Source organism: Melopsittacus undulatus, chromosome 11 (assembly GCF_012275295.1).
Source record: "Melopsittacus undulatus isolate bMelUnd1 chromosome 11, bMelUnd1.mat.Z, whole genome shotgun sequence".
In the NCBI taxonomy this organism is placed as follows: domain Eukaryota; kingdom Metazoa; phylum Chordata; class Aves; order Psittaciformes; family Psittaculidae; genus Melopsittacus; species Melopsittacus undulatus.
In genome coordinates, this window is record NC_047537.1 from 5273722 (window position 1) to 5296726 (window position 23005).

The window sequence follows — 23005 nt, forward strand, 5'->3', positions numbered from 1 at the left end:
ATAGGGACTAATTTTGCCAGAAAGCAGCTTCAGCTTTGAGCTGTGCTTGAGTTCCCAGAGCTGCTGTCCTGAAGTCAGGACTCGTCACCTTGTTCTGGTTTTTATTCCTTTTCTGTTAGGAAGGTTTCACTTGAGTGGTTTTGAGATAAATGCAAGTATGGGATGGATTTAGAAAGCAGTAGGAATAGACTTAGAAAGACATAAAGCACAAATTTAACCTTAAGTCTTGTAAGTGAAGAAGCTTCTGACATTGCTAAAAACCTGCTAAAACCTGCTATTTTGTGTTGCTGTGGGGTTTTGATTCATCTTTAGGAAGTCTTCAACCTGCTCCCAGAAAGGATGAGCCTGTAGTAAGATCTTTTTCTGGATCCTGTGACATTGAGACATCTTTTCTGGGGCAGTGGGGTTTTCCTGCTGAATTTGCTTTCTTACGTGCTTACAGCAGCTTGAGCTTGTTGCAAGTCAGCTGCTAGTTTGAAATCAAAATTACTCCAAAATTAACCAAACTTACATCCAAAATTATTATTGCAGAATTATCAGTCCATTCCTTCCTCTCTTCTCTGCATGTCATGTCTAAAAGCAATGAAAAAGTTGATGGTTCTATTCCTGTGCTGAAATACGTGCTAGTTTTAGATGTGCTGGCCTTTTTTTTAGTTTGTTTTGGTTTTGAAGTGGAAAAATCTAGGGAAATGGAAGTAATCTCAAGCTCATTGAAGTCTCTAGCAGCTTCCCCCAGTGCTCTGCAGCTTTCAGATCAGGTTATGCCTGCTCTACCCAAGGTTTTTGAAGTCATAGAATAGTTTAAGATTTGCATAAAGGCATAAAACCTTGTAATACAATACCACCATGGCATTAATTCTCTAGTCTGTAAACATAACTGCAGAGAGATGCTGCTGTTTCACACTTGAACTTTTATTTTCTCCTCTTTTCTTACACCCATATTCCCTGGGTGTCCTCCATCAATTGCAATGCAATGTACAGAGTCTGTATCTCCTACGTAGAAGACATGTCCACTTAGACTGCCCTGGGTAGTCATGAGTTGAATCACTAGCAAAGTCTTACTGATCACATGTAGAAATACTGCTACTTGGAAACTGGAATAAGCTGATCTTCCTGCCTGTGCAAACACTGTCAAGTGGTAAACTGCTTTTCCAGCCTGCAGGCTGCTGTGCTGCAGGACACAAATCTCCTCATTGAGAGTTTACAAATCCTTACAGTGAAGGTTGCATTCAGCTGTTATTACTTGAGCTCTGCAGAAATCTCTGGTCTGTGTTTCAGCCTTGTCCTGCAATGCATCATTTGCAGCATACTTTGTTGGAACAGCAGTCAGGTCACAACGGAGCCAGATGCAGCGTGCATCACCAGAACCCCACAGACAAACCACAGAGGAACATCTCCAGCTTAGTGCTCTGTTCTTGCAATGTGAGTCACTGAGGTTTAGTCAGTGAAGACTGACTATCAGCAGTAAACTCTGCAGCATAGCCTGAGACTGTGGGTGCTTGCCTTCTGCAGACCAGAGCTACTTAATGGGCCTAGTTTCTCAGGAGATGCAGAGCCATCTGCCCAGTGACAGTGGGATTTGTTATATCCTGTCTTCTCCCCACCTCGAGGCACGTTCTGCAATAATGAACTTCTCAGCATTTGGAAAATGTAGTGCCATGTAGAGGTAATGTTAGAAGGTAGACAAGCTGCACGGTGTTTGTGCCATTAGGATGGCAAATACTGCAGTGAATAGTTCCAGAGGCTTTGTTTTTCCTGTATTCTGCTATGACTTTATCAAGTGCAGCAGCAGTGCTCAGTGAAACACACAGGCAAGCTGCATAAGGCTCAGTCCTGACATAGTGCAAGAGGGCCTGGCCTGTGCATTTCTTACTTGGGAGTTAGTTATTGCATAAGATTTTCCCATTCTTTGTGTGCTGGTGAGTTTTACATACTTCGGTTAGGCAGCTGCTTTTCTTTTGCTTCACAGATGGAACTGGATCAACCCTTCTATGTCTTTGCTTGTGATGTGGGTCAAATCTCCCATCAATTCAAGTGCAGTCTTTTCTTGGTAATGTGATGTAAGGCCATTAGATTCACACTAATGTTATTCCTCTGGGTTATGCAGCCTCCAAACTTCTTCCTGAACTGCTTCCTTCCTAATGGATGATGCAGTGTGTGAACACGGGAAGTCCTTCAGGACAGTAATTTGCATTTCTGGAAGAGTGAGCCTTGTTTACAACCTGCTGTCTGTGACATTCTGCATATAGCAGCTGTTTCCCTTTTGGAATCCTGACTAATGGAAGTGTGTTGATTTCTAGACAATAAGGAGTTAATGGCTGCAAACTTAACAAATATCCATATGTATCCCCTGCATATACACTGTGTTTGGTGTTAAGAGATCGAGGAACAGAAGTAACAGTCAGTGTAAGATAAAGAAATCCATCTGAGTTTATATTTCCTCTTAGCAGTACTCCTCTGCAGTAATGCTCTCCCTAGCAATCTGACTGAGTTTTGTAACAATACAACTCTGTTGGGAAGTAGATTGCTAAAGGAGCAAACGAGTTAGGGAGGAAAAGGGGGTGTGGAGGAGAGGCTTAAGAACAGTTTTGAATTAAGGATCAACTGCAGTTTGAATCCAGGTAGACAATACCGCTTGCCCCACATCAGCTGAGCAAGTGACTTTGTAGATGATCAGGTTTGTCAAGCCCAGTTTGCCCCTGCTGAGTCTGTGCTGGCTTTTCCCAATCATGTCCTTGATTTCACTTGTTACAGCCCCAGGAGGATTTGTTCCATAACTTTCCCAGGGACAACAGTCCCTTAAAGAGTAAGACTGATGTACCTATAGTTTCCTGGATCTTCCTTTAAGCCCTTCTTGTAGATGGGGGTGACCTTCACCTTTTTCTGGTCTTCTGGGATGTCCCCCATCTCCATTCTCCATAATCTTTGTGAAGTTATGGTCTCACAATGACATCAGGCAGCTCTCTTTAACACCCTTAGGTGGATATGGTCAGAACCCATCAATTTGTAGAGGTCAAGCTTCTAATAATAGTTTGCATACCAACTCTTTAGTGAATCTGTGTTTGCATCAACCTGGATTTGTGCTCCCAAGGCCTGGGGCTCAGCACTGCTCATAGAGACAGAGGCAAAGAAAGTGTTGAGAACCTCTGCCTTTCCAGCCTTGATGCTGACCAGTTCCCCTCTCCTGTTTAAGAGTGGCCAGTATTTTCCTTCTGTTTCTGTTTGGTGTTTATGTAACTGAAGACCTCTTTCTTTAGTTTTTGACATCTATGGCCTGTTTCAATTGGAGCTGAGCTTTTGTCTTTCTGACTGCACCTCTGCATGCATTGGCAATGTCCTTGTCATTCTTGATGGGTATTCCTCTGTTTCCATCCCTGATATGCTTCTCTTCTGGTTTTTAGCAAACTCAGAAGCTTGCTGTCAAGTCAAGGGAGTCTCTTGCTCCACAGTGTGTTGGACCCACAAAGTCAGGCTTTAAGGCTAACAAATTCATATGGGTAACTTCAACCCTGATGATCCACTCTGCACTGGCTGTGTTTGTAAATCTCTTTCTTGGAGAGAGATGACTAGAGCTGTGCCCAGTATTCAAAGTATGAGCTAAGCCATCTATTACACATACAGTCCTGAAATAATTTCCATTGTTTATTCAAGAAAAAAAATCCATTATTTATATTCAACACTCATGTTTATACACCACAGAACTGAGTTGCCTCTGTAGTACAACTAAACACATCTTCAGAAATCATTTAAACCACTGCTGTGGCAGTTAACCTCCCTCAAGTCCACATAGCCTTCGATCCCCCCTAAACACCACCTTTTCTTGTAATAAACTAGGCTTTTCTTGGGTATCCTTATGGAATTGCATTGTTCTGAGCTGGATGTTAGCAGGAATTTACAGTTTGGTCACCCAGAGTTTGGATGTTTAATATTCATGACATGGGAATGGCAGTGCAAGGAGAGAAACATTTTGATTCAAGGCACAGTTATTCCACATGGGCCTTGGAGCTGGATGCTGAAAGGTGCTTCTCGGGCACGTGTCACGGTGCACATGCTGCTGTTCTCAATTCTTACATAAAGGTCCTTCTCTTACACAACATTTAGACTGCTCTGAGCACTTTGCAGACCAAACTGAGGTGGTTGCTTGGACATGACAAAAAAGACATAGAGATACACTTGTGTTATATGTGGAAAACGCAACACTGAAATCTGTATGAGGGAGTCTGCGGCAGAACTGAGGTCCAAAGCCAAGGAACTGAAGTCCTGAGCTCATTCACTTAATTACATTTCAAGTAAGCTCTAGCTGTCAGACTCTGTTAATCAGCAAGAACCATCGTGTTGCAGGACTGCTCCTATGAGTATAGAGCTGACACAGTTAGGAGAGTCCTTGTTGAGCCTTGTGCTACGTGCTTGCCGTGTTACTGTCCAGCTCCATTAAACTTGGTTGTTTTTCTTGTTAGAGCTTTGTTGGTGTTCTGCTGCTTTGATATATCTCTTGTTAGTGTGCGCTTCTGTAGTCTGGCAGAATTATTTGCAATGCAACTGCACTAGATAACAGTTCCTGTGATCTGTGATGATTTTCCATCCCCTGCCAGCAGTTTGCTCATTGTATATTATATTCAGCCAGAGGATTTCAGGGATCCATAGATTCTCAGATTATTTTCTAACGTTAAAAGGTTTTTTCTCCTTGTTCTTTTTTTCCCTTTGTCAGTTTTGCACCCCTCATTCGATCTTTTTGCTTTCAGGAAAGCAAATCTCAAAACCTTTTTCTGCTTGCCAGTTCAGAGAAACCAAACTGGTTATTGTAAAATAGTAAACAGCGGAGCTCAATTTGGAGGCTATGTAAATGTAAGCCTGAAACCCTGGCTGCGTTTTGAAGTCCATGGCAGAATTCCCACTGTTGTTAATGATTCTGCAAACACTGCCAGCATTGCTGCTGGTGGTGCTGGTGCCCGCTCGTAGCAGAGCGTGGCGATGTTAGGTTTGCATGGAGGGAAGACCAGAGCCTGCAGCTGAAAACGCTGTGAGCAATTGAAAGCATTCCTGAAATTGGTGAAGTGTTTCTGAGTCTGCCTTTATCATTAAGCTATTTTGAAGGGATTGGGTAGCTGAGATGGGGGCAGGGATGACTTTTTTGTGTTTGCACTTGAAGCTGATCTTGGATCTACCAAAGACAGTTCGATGTTGGCAGGCAGTGGCCTGGCAGTGATGCATCTCACATGGTGTCTGGGTTTAACAAAAAAGGAGGGGTGGGGAAAGAACAGGAGAAAAGAGAGAAGAAAGAAAACTACACCAAAGTTTTGACTGGAAACTGCCATTCTGGACACCAGCAACTGCTGAGGAGTTGAACTGTTCCACTTAGTGTGGATCAGCTGAATAGCAGCCAAAGCTTTTTTTCTGCCCTTTTCAGTTATTCATATCACTCCCACCATAACAGCCTCGAGGAGCTGCATTTTTTGTCTGTGTAAACCCAGAAGACAGTGTGTCTATTGACCCTCTTGCTGTTTCTGGAATGTGTCTTAGAAAATTGTTCTCAGCAAAATATCCTTCATTCTTTTCAGTCCTGGAGACTGAAATGGCAGTAAATGTACTGAAAGATTTCTCCTACTCTTAATCACCAGTTGGCTTTGACATCAAACTGGCGTTAGGGGGAAAATGTGCTTGCAAGGTACCTACACAAAGGCATTTATTAAATACTCATAAGAGGCAGTATGTAATGCAGAGCAGCTTGCTCACACTTTCAGGGCCCACAGTACCCATCTTAAAAATGGCCAAAGGACTGATTTCAGATCAGTATATAAAGTTTTACTAGTCCTGCACATTTGCAAGGACTGTGGAGAATGAGGTGACCTTGTTCTTTCTTCCTGTCAAGAAGGGAGAGGCTCTTTTGTTGCATTCCATGTACCTAGCCTGGACATTTCTTGCCATGGAGTATTCCAACAGACTGTAGAACATCTGGATCATTGTTTTGTGTGTGGTGCTGGAAAAGGGAGTTATGCTCAGTCACCTGTGCCCAGTTAAAGGAGAGTGTATGTTGACTGAAAGCTGCCTCTTGCATCTAAAGTCATGGTCTGGTTTAGAGACTAGTTATTCCAAAGCCTTTCCACCTGAAAAAATCTGTTCAAAGCAAATAATGTAACATTAATCCTAAAAAAAAACCCCAAAATTACCTTCTGTGAAGCTCTTTGCATGCGTAAGTGAGCAGGAAAGGGGGCAAAAACCGATTCTCTGGAAAGCTCAACTATAAATTACTCCTGAAATAGCTCCTGTGACTCTGCAGCTCCAGGCGCTGCGTCCATTGCTCTGAATGTGGAGCTTCACGTCACCAGCCCATTTTTATCATCCTGTCCTTCAGCAGAGTGCAGGAACCAAGCTATGAAATTGAGTTCTGTTACTCTTATCAGCATCGCTTTATTTTTAAGTGACATACTCAAATGAAGTCATCATAAAAAAATTAGCCCTTTTAAAAATATTTTTAGTTTAAGATCCAAATACCTCATTGGAAAAATATTTGAACTGTGTTTTTCAGCTTGCCAAATGCATTAAGTGACCTGGAGAAACAAAGCATCACTGGGGCACTCATAGAAAAATTCTTGGGTTTGGAACGTTCCCAGTTTTACTTACTCATCTTATTTAGGATCAGTTCAGATTGTTTTGGAAACCAAGCATCTACTCCTGTATACATTTAGCTCTGAGTTACTTTGCTCATGTCCAGCCAAAGAGCTTGCTCATGAATATGAACTCTGATGCCTTCATGTTTGCTGGATCTGCCTGGAAATGTGGAATAATGGATTTCTTGTTTTCCTGCTTCAACAATGGAGTCAAGGGACAAATTCCTGAGTTGCACTACCCCAGCTGTATGAGTGGGACTGACGCTGGTGGAGAAGTCAGCTCAGACAATGGGTTGCTCTTAGGTAGATGAAGAGAATGGGCCTCACAAATGGATATTGATCCATAGCAGCTGGGGCTTGAGGGAGGGATTGGGAGCTGCATGTACATTACTCTTCAGCTGTCCACCTTGCCATGGCTTTGTTTTGCTGTTTGTGGTACAAAGGCTATCTTTATTTCCACTCATTTAATGTAGCTATCTGTGACTGTATGGATGATAAAGTTTAATAAGCTTTATAGCACTCGGGCAGAAAAAGGATTGATATGGCTTGTTGGAAGTTCATTGCAGCACATAAATATACCCTGAAGTGATATATGCATCCTTTACAGGAGTTAGTGGACAGTTTAAACTCCTGGGGGGAGCAAGCAAAGTCTTCTACTGAATTTATTTGGTTAGAGTCAGTTTTTTCCATTTGGTGCTACTGTTTCATCTCCTGTTACACACTCAGTGCCCAGCATTTTCTCACTGCACTTGAATTATTACCATAGAAAGAATATGAAGGGGATCTAGGAAATTCCTACTGTTGACTGTGCTTGTGAAAGAAATAGCTGAATTGAGGTGAAATAAGTTATTAGGTGAGTTGTGTGAGCTGGACAGATGGGAGTGAAGCCTATTTCTTTTCAAATTGAGATTTGAAACCTTCTGGAAGAATTTGTTGCCTTCCAGTTATGATTACTAAAATGTTCCATGATTTGGTATTGCATGGATTTATTGTCAGGAAACTATTGTCTGCTTGGAACAGTTCAAAGACTAACCCCATTCTGAACTGATTTTATTGGGAGCCCTCTTAAAATACGCTAAAATTATTTATGGTTTCTCTGAAACACCCCACATTAATTTAGATTAAATAAAATAACCCTTTTCTTAAAGCAGTTATTCCAAATTTGAGGAAGTGATTGGAACCCAACACTTTCTGGACGTTCACAGTTCAAGGCTAGGTTGGCAGTGGAGGATGGGTGCCTGAAAAATGAGTGTGAACTCAGGATAGTTTAGATTTACAAAGCCAAGTCCTGAGCTCACATCAGTCAATGGGAGAGCTCTCACTGAAGCAAGCATTTGGTCCCCAGACATGGGGCACATGGAAAGGGGGCAGGGTGAGAGCACAACTCCAGCTGGGTGAATGGGAAGTGGGAAAGAAGGGAACTTCAGACAGAGGATGAAGATGTAGGAAGGGAGGAGAAGGAAGAGTCGCTGTGTGAATGCCAACAGCAAGGAAGGAAAAGGCAACTAAAATCCACAGATGGGATAGGCAGTGAGGGAATAAAGCTGGGCAGTAAAGCAGGTAACGGAGGCCTTGGGAAGCTGAACTGAAAGGGGAGGAATCTGGAAATATAAAAGGGTCACTCAGGGACAGATTGTTCCAGGGAAAGAAGTGAGGTTAATTGCCCAGTGCTCTGCTATGCTGGGTAGCAAATCATCCGTGTGGGTAAAAATAGGGAGGGAGTCGTGCCTCAGCTGCTCCTCAGGCTCCCCTTTCCTTGTGCGCTCCAGGCCAGTGCTATTCAAGGAAGTGTAAATCAAGGACTTTGCAGGGAGCACAGTGGGAGCCTGAGTTCATGTGTTTTGTCATGATTATGTGAAATGACACAAAACCATGTTGGTTTCTTGTCACTAACCTTCCCTCAAAGTACTGCCAGGCAACAGGTAAGTAGTTTATTAACAAAAAGCAGATGCCATCCAGCAGGGCATATGGTGGAGCAAGACTTGTGTGCCTGTTAGTGGGCTAGTAAAGGGGCAGACTTGTTTGAGTGTTACATGCAATATGGACAGAGGTTGTTTGTGGAAACAGTGTGTTGTAAACCAAGAACAGCAGCAGTGTGCACATTGCAGGCTTCTGCTGGACATAGAATCGTAGAATGGTTTGGGTTGGAAGGGACCTTAAAGCTCATCCAGTTCCAACCCCCTGCCACAGGCAAGGATGTGTTCCACTAGACCAGGTTGCTTAAAGCCCCATCCAGCCTGGCCTTGGACACTGCCAGGGATGGGACATAGATCAACTGCTTAAAAAATCATGAGTAAACCAAAAGCTGAACGGTTCAGAAACCCATATGCTAACGTTCCTGTGATGTCTACTGGTAAGGATAGTAAGAAGAGGAGTAACACAATGCAATCTCTTTCCATGTAGTATAAATTCTGTGTTTCTTTTGGCATTTCTTTAGGCAAGACAGCAGGCCCAGCTGCGACATCAAATGGCAGAAGACAGCAAAGCAGAGTATTCTTCCACTCTACAGAAGTTCAACAGCGAGCAACATGACCATTACTACACACACATACCACACATCTTCCAGGTAGGGGTCACTGGCACTACTCATAAAATAGCTCATAATCTTTTGGTAAGAATAGAGAGGCATATTGCATGTTGCTTCATTTCTATGACCCTGTCTTTTCCTTTTTTGGTGATTTTGGTCACTGTTAGCAAATGTTGCATGCAGTTTGCTAACCCAAGAAACTGAGTTTGGTAGAATAAATTGTCCCCTTTTTTTAGACTAGATATCAACTATTCAGTAATAAATGAGGAAGGTGACATTGAATTGGCATGACAGATTACCATAATTTTTTGAATCCTCACAATCTTGCTCTGTTAAACTCGTGTCCATGCAGCTGGGGAATGAGAGCATTATTTTCATTGTTGGGCAGGAGTCAGCTGCGCATCATTACATCTGTAGAGCCTCACAGCCCTTTATAACCTGTGTGCAAATCAGACTTCACAGATGTTTAAATATAAACCACAATAATTCTTCAGTAGTGAATGTTAAAGGGTTTAATCTTGATTATGTCTTAGTGGACCTAAAGAAAGACTGTAGAGCAAAGCTGTCACATTTACAATGACTGACAGTCTGAGTTTGTGCTTGTCTGAACCAAGGAAGATTAATGTAGTACAGCAGAAGTTCTAAATGACTATTCCATTGTAATGGCTCATGAGCATCACAAGTGGAAAATACAATCTCTTTAAGGGAGAAAATGTCACATGCTTATCATCTGATATCAAATGATTGATAATTGATAGCAAATACACGTTTTCTTGTAACTGGAACCCCTTAGTTAAATGGACACCTGCTTTTGCTTCATGGTATTTTCAACCAAGTGTCTTGAGATAGCAGCTGCTCTAGTTCTCAAGTATGTTTAAACCATGAAGTTCAAAAGGATGCTGGGTAAAAAAATTGGTTGAAACTGAAGTTAATCTTAATATTTGATATGAATGAAATGTGGTGTTTTAGAAAATACAAGAGATGGAGGAAAGAAGAATTGTGAGGATAGGTGAATCCATGAAAACTTTCGCAGAGGTCGACCGCCAAGTGATCCCTATCATTGGGAAGTGTCTGGATGAAATAACAAAGGCTGCGGAATCAATTGATCACAAGAATGTAAGTGTTTAGATTCTTAATTTTCATCTTTACTATTGATCATTTATATATGGAGACTTAAATTCTGGGTCCAGGCTGCTGCACAGAAGCTTCATAGTCATAGAAGTAAAACAAAGCACAGCTTCTTGTCCCAGGCTTCTTTGTCTGAGGCAGGATGTGCTCAGATTATTTCCCAGATCTGCTTAATACCCAGCAATGCTTCTACTGCCACACTTTTTGTTTTTCAACCTATTTTTTTTTCTTTCAGCAATATTTTTTCCTTTTACTTGGATAATTCCCTTCTGAAATGCTGTGATTGGAAAATAGACTTCTGTGTAGAATAAGGAATATGGTGGGCATAATTCCAGATAACTAATCATCACTTCTTATTCAGAGGATTCTATCTCTAATAGTCAGAAAACTGAATGTTGCAGAACTGTCTTCATTCCAGTTAGGTTTATAATAGTGGAGGTATTTAAAGTATTGACTACATAAATTATTGCAAACAGCTCTCAAAATATCTGCTTTACTGTAAAATGTCTTTGCAAAGTTGAGGTATGCGAGCAATCTGTAAATGAGCTCTCATAAATCTTGATTTGTGGACATCATTGGAGGAGTAAAAAGAAGCCTTCCTGATAAAAAGGCCGATAAAGAGTTCAGTTGAGCTTCCTGATGTACAGTAACCAGAAGGGCAAATGTGTTTTCTATTTTGTTTTCAGAGTGATGTGCTCCCTTTGTAAATGAAGTCTCTGCTTGCTCTTTCAGCCCTTCTCATGGATCACATTAGTGCTTCAAATACAAACAGCATGTGTCTCACTGGCTGTTCACATTTCCCATACGTCTCTTTCACTGGAATCTTTTCTGAGCTATTCAGTGCTCAGAGCCTGGAGACTGCCATTAATTGGCAGCATAGGCCTGAGGCTGAAGTTCTGAAATTAATCCACTGCTTTCTGCTCGGCGATTGCTCTCACATAGAGCAGCTTAGGAAAGTAAAGGGTCTGAAAATTACCCCTTCAGAATGGGAGAAGAGGATTTGGGACACAGATTCCCATGTTAGAACAACACACACTTCTGGAGGTACAGCTTTTGGTGCTGAAATCATATTGGGGAGATTCATACCTAAACTTATACTCTGCTTGAATCTTCAAGTGAGCTCTTAGCAAACCACACAAGGCATAAGCTGGGTGTTTGAATCACTGTGAATTTTCTGTTCCAATTAGTCTCTCTTGCACAAGGACAAGTCAGATGGATGCCTCTTGTGCACCAGTATGACAGTAGAATATGGTGCCTTTGAGCATTGATCTCCTGTAAACATCCTGGTAACAAAAATGTATTTAACCAAATTTGTTGTATTTGAACAATTACAAAGGGTTCAGAAGGCTTTGGGTGGAAAACAGTTCTGTCTATGAAGGGTTATGGTTTTTTTAAATATCATCAAGGATTACTTTTTTCATCTCCAGAACAGGAGGTCCTTCTGCTTTATAGAGGTGGTCATAGGTGCACACAGCAATTCAAAAGCTGCATTTTCTATATTTACATTGAACGTGCTGCTTTTGCCACTAATGCAGAACGTTTCAGCAGACCTTTCCCATCTCACCCTTTAATGTTTATAGAGGCAAGTTTGGGCTCTCTTAGGCTCCCATCAGGAAAGTTTCTCCTTTTCCTGGAAAGATTCAAATTGGAGGTTGTCTCCTTTACTCACTCATCTTTTCAAACTTGAGAAGCTTTGCTTAGGAAAATCAACTCGATCTGTGCTTTAGTCAGCCTTGAAAATGAGGTCAGATTCCAGGAAAGTTGAATTCAAGGACAGCTGGTGATAATACAGCCAGTACAATGGTGAGCAAAACCAAGAGCCTGCTGAGCAGGAAAAGCTTTGTGTGAAACTCTGGCCCACACAGACATGTGTTTCCCAGCTGGGAGGAGATCTCCAGGATCTGATAATCATAAACAAAAGTACAGAATCTCCAAATTGGCAATGTATAAGGTCTGACACTGTGGCACTGACAGAAGGCAGTGATCCATTTGGAGTTCTTTTTTAGCTATTGGTATCCTTTGGTTTTATTTTCCCTTTTTCTACCCAGCTCTCACATACAGAGTTACTAAAGAAGGGGAGAGATTCTACTCTTTGTGCAGTCACTTCAGTTCAGACACCAGGGCATTAAATGAACAACCACAACTAATATAGATGTATTGGTAAGAAAGGAAAAGTAAGAAATCAGAGAAAGCACCAATTCCAGTAGCCTACCTCGTACCAAATGTCAACTCTGGATGAAAAGATGTAAGAAACTGGAAGTTCTGCAGCATTTTTTGCTGTCAGTAGAATATTACTAGCTGATGGTAAGGCATTAACTGTTTAAAAGGGGAAAAGAAAATAAGTGCAGCAGAACTTTGCATTTCACATAGGTATCATGGAGCTTTTAGATAATGGGCTTTTAGCTTTGGGTAGGTTTATAATAAACACCTGTTTATGAAGGTGTGGGGTTCCAGAGACACGCTGTGATTTCTAGCACGAGAATTGTGTTGTACAATAGTAAGGAAGGATGTATTTGTATAGGGACTTTGAAATTGTGGAAGTGCAGGCTGCTAATAGGCTTCCTTTCCATGGCCAGCTCTGTATTCCGTCCATTTGTAGATGGTGCAGGATTCTGGAAGATCACTTTTCTTCCAGGGCCCCTATTCCGTTGGATAGGGTAAGAACCAGAATGATCTATGGGACAGATTTAATACTTTCTATGTTTTCTGTGGCTTAAATATTACAGAGCCTCATGTCTGCTTGCAAAACAGCCCATCCTTCAGGCTTAGTAACAGAATTTGCAACTGTGTTAATAGGATTGCCTTATGCTCTCACTGAAGTGTATAGAATTCCTGCTAACAGTAATAAAACTATCTGGATTTAGCTGGGAATATTGGTTAGCCCTGCATTTTTAATGCCATTATAAATATGCTTCTTTTCCCTGTCCTGTTTCTAACAGCTCTGACAACCCAGAGGTCATGTTGCAAGGGTAAGCTGTAGTGACTGCTAGGTGAACCTGTGCAGAAGGCTCTAGGAGCAGATAAAATTAATTTGTTATGGACTTCCTTTGTTATGGAACTCCTGTTATGGAGTTCCTGTTATGACATTATCTCTGTGATATATGGAGCGTGCTGGTTATTTTTTAACTCCATTGTAGTGGAAGGATGTTTTGGCTAAATGGAAGGAACACTGTAAAATTAAGAGGAAAAAATGAAAAGCTTCATAGGATAAAATACCAATAGGGTTTTCAGTATAACCTTGTGTATGATTATGGTTTCTTTTTTTCCTTCTCCAGCTTGCTTTCAAGGCTATTATTAAAAATCTCTCCAAATGTTTAGATCTCAGGAAGTTTTAATGTCAAACTAGGATGAAATAATGGAAAGTGTTGTTCTACCTCCCTAAAAGCTGTGTATGAGTTTCACAGTGTGCCTGATAGGTTGAGGATCTTAAACCTTCATTTCCTTTGTAATCCCATGAAGACCTGGCAAAGCTTTTGGTGTATCTGTGTTTTGCTCAGTGGAGCCTGGCCTCTGGATATGTTTATATCCCACTAGATTTCTCATGAATAGCGTTTTACCTACGGCCAGAAGCAGAATCTGTGAGATGCCCTCAAAGAAACAAGCTCATCTTTTTTATGTGAACAGGATGGTGATGCTCCTCTAGAGATGTGTGTGCTGTGGCACAGCTTCTCTCATGATCTTAGAAGTAAACTCTTAGAGCTGTATAACATAAAAAGCTCTCATCCCAACGAGTCAAGTAGATGAGAAGTATATTTAAGTATCTTTGGTGAGTCCATTAGACTTAAATGCATTTGGCAAGCTGAGGTCTGAATTTGTGTTTATGTGTAATTGTTTATAGACCTGAAAAATGCTGTGTATTGTTCTTGCCTTGATTTACTTTTTCTTTTTTCCCTGTCAAAAAAGGGAGCAAGCCCACCATACACAGTATACATGTGTCTGGCTTGCATCTAGCCCTCCTGGTAGGTGCCAAAGGGAACATGGTTTTACTGATAGTGCCTGAAGTTCCAAGGTGTTGGGCTGTTTGAATGACCTTGGACTGCCCAGTTGTTAGGTAAAGTTTGTGAGAGAAACTCCTGCCATTAACTGCAGCTGAGTTCACAAGCACCAGCTTGTCACTCTGTGGCAGTGTGATCACTCAGGAGCTGCTTTATGTAGGAGTATTCATTGGGATTTTCCACTGGTTTGATTACAGCTGTGTGCCCAGCACTTCTATACCTTAAATCTCTCTTGTGAGTCACTTAAGCTTTATCTGTTCAGTTTATGAAGTGTGATTGCATTTCTAGTCAATAGAATTAATAATAAGCTCTTAGTAATTTTCACCAGGAGAAATGAAAAAACCCTTTAAAGATGTTTGTGTCAGAGTGTTTGTGTTTGTGCTGGAAATGAAACAAGGGGATTGAAACCATTGCTGGGTTGTAGTCAGACTCAGGGGTTGTACAGCTCAATGGAAGGTTGGAATGAGGAGACCTGAGTTTACTCTTCCTAAGCATCATCTTTATTTAACTGCAATGACCTGTCTTTAATGCTAGTTATGTATTATATGTTTTCCTAAATAGACCATAGTCCTCTGCTTTTTATTTGTTGGTATTTTGGGTAATGACTGGTCCCAGCAATACCTTTGCAAAATGGACTATAGTTTCATAATGGGAATGATGGACTGCCTTAGACTAAAGCTCGCCTGCTTTGCTTCCATGGATAGTTGTTTATTTAGAGATCTGTTATGAAACTGAGCTTGCAGCCATTTATGTTCTGACTGGCATAGGTTGGAAACTGTCTGGGTAGTGGTTGTGTTCTCAACTGCATTTCTCACTTTATTATCCAGGAGCGTTAAGTTTTACACATTAGGGTGCCTTGTTTTGGTAGGATGCTGTGCTCTGCCTGGGTTAGCTTCTTTTAAAGCTCATCATGGTAGTCAAAATAGGTCTAAGAAAAGTGCCCTGATCTTGGAGCAGAAGATGGAGAGCCTTGTATTGATCCTGGGCTCCAGGAGTAAGACTGGTTCCCACACAAACTTTCTTGTCCTTGTTTCTCTGTGCCACCAATGTGATGACAGCACTCACCTGAGATGTTCACACTTGTTCTGGATCTGTCCCATTCCAGGATTCCCAGCTGGTAATAGAAGCCTTTAAATCAGGGTTTGAGCCCCCGGGAGACGTTGACTTTGAGGATTTCACGCAGCCAATGAAGCGGACTGTCTCGGAATCCAGCCTTTCCAACTCCAGAGCGGATGGGAGGCCTGAGCCGAAGTTTGGTGGCAAATCCAAGGGCAAGTTATGGCCATTCATCAAGAAAAATAAGGTACTGAATTGCAAATCTGAGCTTGATACTAGTCTGTGTGTAGTCAATAACTTCTGTCTTGTGTAGTAACCCTGGCAATTACAGTTTTTAAAGACAATTTTAGACTCAAAGTAAATAACTGATATCTTACTATGGTGTTTGCTGTAGTCTCTGGTTTCTTTATATCTTTAATTTTTTTCTTCTTGTAGAATTTCTTTAATTATGTTGCAGTTTTTATATTAATTTAACTTTAGTTGTCACGTCTCTGCCATGGTCCATTTCTGTTCCTAACTTGGAGAAGGACTTGTATACCACTTACCTAGTGCCATGTGTGCCAGCTAACCTTGTTTTGGGAAGCTTTAATGTGGCATTACTGTTTTGACACTTCTAAAACTCTCCTTGGCTTTTCATTTGCGTTATCTTTTCAGTCTGTGCACTGGGTTCAGTTGGGTGGCTGGGAACAAGGAATTGCACAACTAATGGAGCATAACTAAACTGAGCAGTTGACTTTTTAAAAGACCATATTAACTTATGTATCCATTAAACCTCTTTCATTTCACTGTCATATTTTACACCATAATGCATGGCAGCATTTATCTGGGGTTACCAGAACGTGTCAGGATGAATGGACTGAATCAGTTTTCAAGTAACACTGATGGAAGCCCAGAGTAGCTTCGTTGTTTGGATCTCACCCGTGCTCTGAGCCTTACCAAACCACTTCTAATTACAGTCAAAAAGTCTACCTGTTTGAATGGGTCATTCCTGTTGGGCTGGTATAAGAGAGAGCTCTGCTTTCTGGGGCTTACATCAGTGTAGCCAGAACCAAAACCCAGGACTAACTCCTGAGCAAATTCATACAATCATTTGTGAAAGTGAAGTGTGATGCACATTGCTGAGGTATGATTTGGAAGCAGGAAGGAATGTGGTTTGTTGTTTTCCAGATAATAGAAACGCTACTGGGCACTAAGGTACCTTCCTTATCTGATCCATTTAAATTCAGGTATTTGAAAGCTCTATCCATATGCATTATTCTGAGCTGTCCACAGAGCAGAACAGGGCAATTTATGGGGATAGCACTGCATGGAAGAGTCTGCATGAGCTTCCTGTCAAAATACTTCTGCATTATTATTCTGTTGCATCACTTACTAAAACTTCCATTTATCGCATTCTTCATTTAACACAACTTTAAATACTGCTTCCCCCCCCTCTTTTGAACCATGGCCTTTAAAATTTAATTATTTAATTGTTTTTTTCTCTGGATTTCAAATATTGGTTTTGATGCTTATTTTCGTTTTGTGTTTTATCCTTTTATTTTGGTTTTTATTCTATCACTTCTCCATCTCTTATACGTAGCTTATGTCCCTTTTAACATCCCCCCATCAGCCCCCTCCTCCTCCCCCTGCCTCTGCCTCACCCTCTGCTGTTCCCAACGGCCCCCAGTCTCCCAAGCAGCAAAAGGAACCCCTCTCCCATCGCTTCAACGAGTTCATGACCTCCAAACCCAAAATCCACTGCTTCAGGAGCCTAAAGCGCGGGGTAAGTTCTCCTCTGGATACCTCTCTCTCTTTTTCTTTCTCCTTCCTTTCTTTCTTGCGCTTTTATTGCACGTTCTGTTATGTAAAGACTTGTTTTGTTTTGTGAATGAATCCATTGTGTTTTATCATAACATGCAGGCAAATCCAAGAAATCCTAACCTATACAGCCATCTTCAGTCAAAACCCCCACAATGAAACCACAAAAAGTACAGTTGCTGATGGAAATGACCCATTCGGGTTTTTGGAGTAGGATGGATTGTCCAAAGTATGGAAGGAAGAGCTAAACATTAAGTGATATTCATGTAGAAGTCAAAGTCATTAATTTGGTAGGCCTATGTCTGTCTGGCAGAGTAGGTGTGGAGGAGCAGCATTCTGAGGTTTACTCTCATCCTGATGCTGCATGGTTTCTGCTTTAATGTGAGGAGTTTTCCTCTTTGCAGGGTGGATTCAGAAGGAGAAGAGTAAATAAGGAAATAACTCTTCCAACTGCAGCTGGTGCAAAGTCAGGCATTTCCCTGAAATGATCTGACACTTCTTGCTGCAGTAGTAGGAAGATGACTCCCCTGTATTTTATGGCCATGCATGCTCCTGTAAGCAACTTCTGATCCAGACACTTGGCATCAGCTCGTGCTTCCAGTGCTGCAATGATAGCTTGCTTAGTCAGTCCAAGTCTTATGCTTAGATGTGAAAGATGAACTGATTCTGGGTGATAATAAATTGTTCATATGGTACATGTGTGTTTTAAGCCAGGACTGCATGTGGGTGGACCAAATTTAATGTTCCCTGAAGCTACCTCCATTGCAGTTGGCTCTACGTCTTTGGGGCTGACACTTCTCATTGACCTTAAGCACATCCTGTAGTTTCAACAAGAAAGGAACGTTGGAGTTGGTTCCTGTAGAGAGCCAAAGAAATCCTGCTTCTCAGCCAGTGTGTCATGTCTGCCTTTGGGCCTCCTTGAGCAGACAGCGAGTTAAACAGTTTTGAAAGTGCCCACAGAAAAGCTCAATTCCTGCCATGCTCTTTAACTCTTGTTCTAATTGGTTTTAAATGCTTTTTTTCCCACAGTTTTTATTCTTGGCACTTTGAGTACCAATGAAATAGCTTTGCTAAAGTACAAAGTTGAAAATCCTATAATAGCCAGTAATAACTGCAAACAGTGGAGGAAAGATGTTAACTGAGAGTTTGATAACTTTGTAATGAATCTCAGCAAAGCTAGGGAAGTCAAGTTCCGTGGTCCTTCACTATGCACGTTAGCATGCAGAGTTGTAGGCCAGAAAGTACTTGTGCTGGGTATTTCCCATTAAGTCCACAGACTTTTTGTTAGTTTCTGAACCAGCTTTCACTTCCCAGTGCCACAATGCACACGATTTGTTGTGTTCTGTGTGCAAAACCTTTATGGGTCAAGGCAAGATCCAAACCACAGCTGAGATGTTCTGAGGGAATCAGGGTTTGGGTTTTTCTCCTGCCAGATGCTGGTTTAGGCATGGTACAATGCAAAGGAGCTGAAAGCCTCTGTGGCTGACCTTGACAATTCACCTGAGTCTAGATCAACGTCTTGTGACACATCACCACTGGTCTAAGTTCAGTGTCCTTGTCTCCTTTGCTGCTGATAGCGTAGGAAACGTGGCCTCAATTTTCCTGGGTCAGCTGCTCTGTTCCTGTTGCTGACAGCAGCTGTGGCTATGTTGGTAAACCCATGTTGAAGTGTTTGTGTTGAATTCAGTGTTCTCTTTGGTCATCTTCATAAGCAGTAAGTAAAATGACAGGTTCCTGAGATAAAATATTCCATTTTTCAAACAAAAAAGATGACTTTATCTTCCCAGAACCTTGCACATTGTGCACACGCACCATTTAAAAAGTGCTGGCATAGCAGGGCTTTGACTCCTGGGTTAAGGTCCTTAGAATTATTTCCTCCTATAAAAAATTACAGGAAGGAGACACAAGTGTTCAGTGTTTTAGGAGGTTTTTCAGAGCAGACACTAGCAGCAAGGAAGTGACTACTTAAAAAAGCCCAAATTCTGCTCCAGGGACTGCACTGACATTTAGGGCTGGAGTTGCATAAAAGTAGAGCTGATTTCAGTGGGGAACTGCAGTGGTTAGTTACAAAGAATTGAGAACACTGCTGTAAACAACATTGTCTCATCTGGTTACAGACAGTACATGGAAAAAAGATGTTTTCTATCGAGTGGTTTTCCGTTGTTTCTGAGGGAATTGCCATTTAATGGGACTTTCAGAACCTAAAACCATGACATTTCATTGGAGAAGCGGGAAGTTTCTAAGTTGTCCAAAGGCAGGTTCTGTGAGTGTACCTCCTTAGTTGCAGTTTGGCTCAGAGCATCTCTCAGGGCCTTTTATGAGGGGGAGACAAGTCTTTCAGTTCTGCTCCTGCAGCCCCAGACCTGGAGGATGTGCCAGGTAGTGGCTGTCTTGGTGGGCACAGAGAGAAAGGCAGTGCTGAAGGTGAGGGCTTGTGTTGTGATCTGGTGCCCCAGTATTGCCATTCACAGAGCAGAATATTAAAGAGAGCGCTGGGTATTTCAATCTTGATTTGAAAACACTAGTTTGCAGTTCCATGGGCACTTCACAAGTGTGTTTCAAACACACAAATTCTGATTTAATGAATATTTGGCCATATGAGCAATTATAACTATTTACTTATAATATTTCCAAAAGAATGGCCTTTGTTTTATTTATTAACAATCTAAGAAGTCCAGGCAAGTCTTAAATTCTGCATACCCATATTGGTCTGAAAGGTGAAATAATGACAACAATTTCCTATAGTCTTCTCTGGCATCCCACAAATTCCTGCAGAGAAGTTCATTGCAAATGTGCAAGGAAAAGCTATTGCTAAATCTTCATTTCAACCTTTCACTGTGTTCTCTTTCTAGTTCATTTCCTTCTGCTGCTGGTTACCAGGATGTTTGTATGTAAATACTTTTCCTGCCTGACTCATCCTATGGAGTCGGAGCACAGTGTTCAGATGGTCTCTTTTTTCCAAAGGGGTGAATTAAGTCCACTTGCTTCATCTAGAAATACAGAGTAGGAGAGGCTGCAAAGCTCTGGCAGCCTGCTCTGTCTGATTTGAAAACGTGTCAAGTTCTCATTTCAGAGGTCCTTGGTGATTTGTGTCATACAAATGGTCAGACTAAAAGATCATGAATGTGCCGTATGACTGTTAAAAATGAAATAATTCTAACCAGTTAAAAATATAAATCAAGAATCACTTCCAAACCCTGTGAATTTATCAGATGAAAAAGGAGCGATTGGTGTTTGTTTCAGCTGAGGTGATTGATGCATCCTGCTTGATATTCAGCACAGCTAGACAGTACTGTTGGTTCTGCTTTTACCAAATTGAGTTTTACGAGATTCCCTTTTATCAGTTCTTTACCATCCTCCTGTCAAAGCAAGAAGCATCAGAATTCTGCTCAGGAGCACAAGCGGTAATGTTATAAATACTGGATTGTGACGTTACCAAAGAAACAAGGACGTAGAGGAGAAACTGTCCTTTACATGGAAGAACATTTGCTCTGTACAGAAGTACATCAGTGAAGCAGCTCTTGGAAGGATCACGCAGGGAGCCAGCAGGACAGCACAGTGTAACGGAGCTTTGGACACTGAGTAATCTCATTTGCTCAGAGTACTTTCTGCGCTGCTGGTTTTGTTCAGAGACAAAATTCCCCTCCAGCAAGATACCTTGCAGGAAAGGTCACCACAGGGCATTCAAAGCAGGGTTTTGGAGTATTCAACCAAATGGTGCAGCAGGTCCTCCCTGGCTTTGTTGGTAACCGAGCTCTTCACTCCTTCAAAAGCAGAAAACCAGAGAGAAAAACTGAACCATGCTCCTTTTTTACACTGGCTTAAGGAATAAGTAAATGAGCTGTTTAATGTGAACAAGTGCAGTAGATACTAAGAGCTTACCTGGATACATACCAGCAGCAGAATTGCACACTGTAATTGATCCTTGACACATAACGAGTGAATGGATTCCCATGGCATCTTTGAGATCAGAACGTGTCTGAAGAGACAGTGTGTTTTAGTAATTTCCTTATAAAATATCGGGTTAGCATCTAACATTGCATTTGGACAGAGAAATTATGAAGCTGAAGTGGAAAAATCACTGGTGACTCTTGAAATGAATTATATAATTAGTAATGATCTGTCCTGTGCCTGCTCTGGTTTTAATTTGGCTTCCAAACCAAAACTCCAATGAATCTTGTTTTCATGGAAGGAAGCAGATGCTTGAGCAATTTACAACAGATGCAAGGTTAATGTAGAGGTGCCCATACAGTATCAGTGGTCACTGCCAATATGAAATCCTAGTCTATTAAAAATAAATAATAAATATCAGTTTTAACATATTTAGGTGCTGACTCTTGACAGTGTCTCTGGTTTTCTAATCACGTTTTTTGTATTCCCTTCAAAGCTTCTTTCTTCTAACCCCACCAGCAGAAATGTCCATTATAGAGAATACCTTGAAACTGTTACAGCACTTACCATGCATCAGAAATAAAAGGGGAACAAAAAAAAGTCTCTTTAACACAGTTTCTGTGAGTGCTGTTTCTAATAGCTCTTTAAAAAGGCAGAATAAAATAGTGTTAACGCTTCTGTCTTCAGGGAAGTTAAAGTCAGGAAATGAGGAACCACTTACAGAAGTTATAATTTCATTTATGCTTGCTCTGCTTTTTCTAATTCCTTTTTCAGGACAAAAAAAAAATCCAACAACCCTCTGTGTTCTGCTAGCTGGTATAAATTTTGTGTTCTTTTGGTTCATTGCTATAGTGGCAGTAACATCAGCACCTTTATTTAAAGAGCAATACTTCTGAACTAACAAAATCCAGGGTAGAACTTACACCTGTGAATTATTGTGTGTGATGTGATGTGTTCTTTTCTCCCTTACCTCGGAGACTGGGTTGTGATTGAGCAGAGCGGATGGGTCTGGGAGCTGCGATGCGGATATTGCTGTCATTATCCAAGTCCCAGCTTCCAGATGGTTCCGTAAGGGACATGGAGGAACTTTTGTGGTTTCCTTTTTAGTGGAAGTTGTTGACTTCATTAAAACCGATTTTATTTCCATTGCACCAGTTAATGTTTTCCCTTCCCATCCCGTCTGTGCCGCGCTGTGCAGTCTTCTCCCTCCATACTCGGCTGCTGGTCTGCCTGAGTGTTCATGACTTTGGTCTGTGAGCTTGCAGAAGCAGCAAATAAACCACCCCCCTCATACCTGCTCTCTTCCCTGCCCCTGGGAATACTTGTTAGTCTAACCTAAGTCTGTATCTGTGCCAAGACCAAGATTTTTTGGTGGGTGGTGTCGTTAAAGAGAGATGTTTTCTGACTTGTGTGTTTAAGCCAGTCTAAAATCACTGTATTTCCTGATTTTTTGTGAGAATGCTAAACTCTTTATATCTAAGAAGCTTCCACTTTGTACTTAAAGGTTTGTTAAAGGCCAAAGCTGCCTTTTGCTGTAGAAGCAGTAAACACAGAGGTGCTGTGCTCGTCTCCAGTGTAACGGATGTGTGTTTTCTCTTGCTGACTCACCAGCAGACACAGTCTTTGTATATTCACAAAGAGCTCATGAAGAGGACTTTAGGGACACCCACGTGTGCCATTGAGGCTAGGGAATATGTTGTAAGTCCACGGATGGTGTGATCAGCCCATACAGTTGCTACACAGTCGCTAACCCCACTTACAATGCCCTTAGAGTGTGCTGTGGAAATGCGCTTGATAAAAGATAAAAGGAGAATTTGGCAAGAGGCAAGTGGCAGCTTTACTGTGTTACGTGCAGGAAAGATACATCTGCTATTCCTAGAAATGCTGAAATTGGCAAAATTCAAGGAGCTGGACCTGTGTGATTCAGAGTAAGTACTACAATCAGGTTCCAGGCATTTACTCCAAGTTATTTCATGAATGTGGCTGAGCACCACGAACCAGCC

General features: G+C 41.5%; 1 protein-coding gene across 13 annotated transcripts in view; it reads left to right on the plus strand.

The window, feature by feature from the left end:
* The window catches only part of FNBP1 (formin binding protein 1), a 96402-nt gene that overhangs the window by 53553 nt on the left and 19844 nt on the right, over positions 1 to 23005 (plus strand). For 7 of the 13 annotated variants that reach the window (XM_031046447.2, XM_031046448.2, XM_031046445.2 and 4 more), the window contains exons 7-10: positions 9046 to 9174; positions 10105 to 10251; positions 15364 to 15561; positions 16894 to 17076. In XM_031046447.2, the coding sequence (XP_030902307.1) occupies positions 9046 to 9174; positions 10105 to 10251; positions 15364 to 15561; positions 16894 to 17076 (657 nt within the window). The remainder of the gene's footprint in view (positions 1 to 9045; positions 9175 to 10104; positions 10252 to 15363; positions 15562 to 16893; positions 17077 to 23005) is intronic. The other 6 variants (XM_031046451.2, XM_031046452.2, XM_031046453.2 and 3 more) reach the window with 3 other exon arrangements.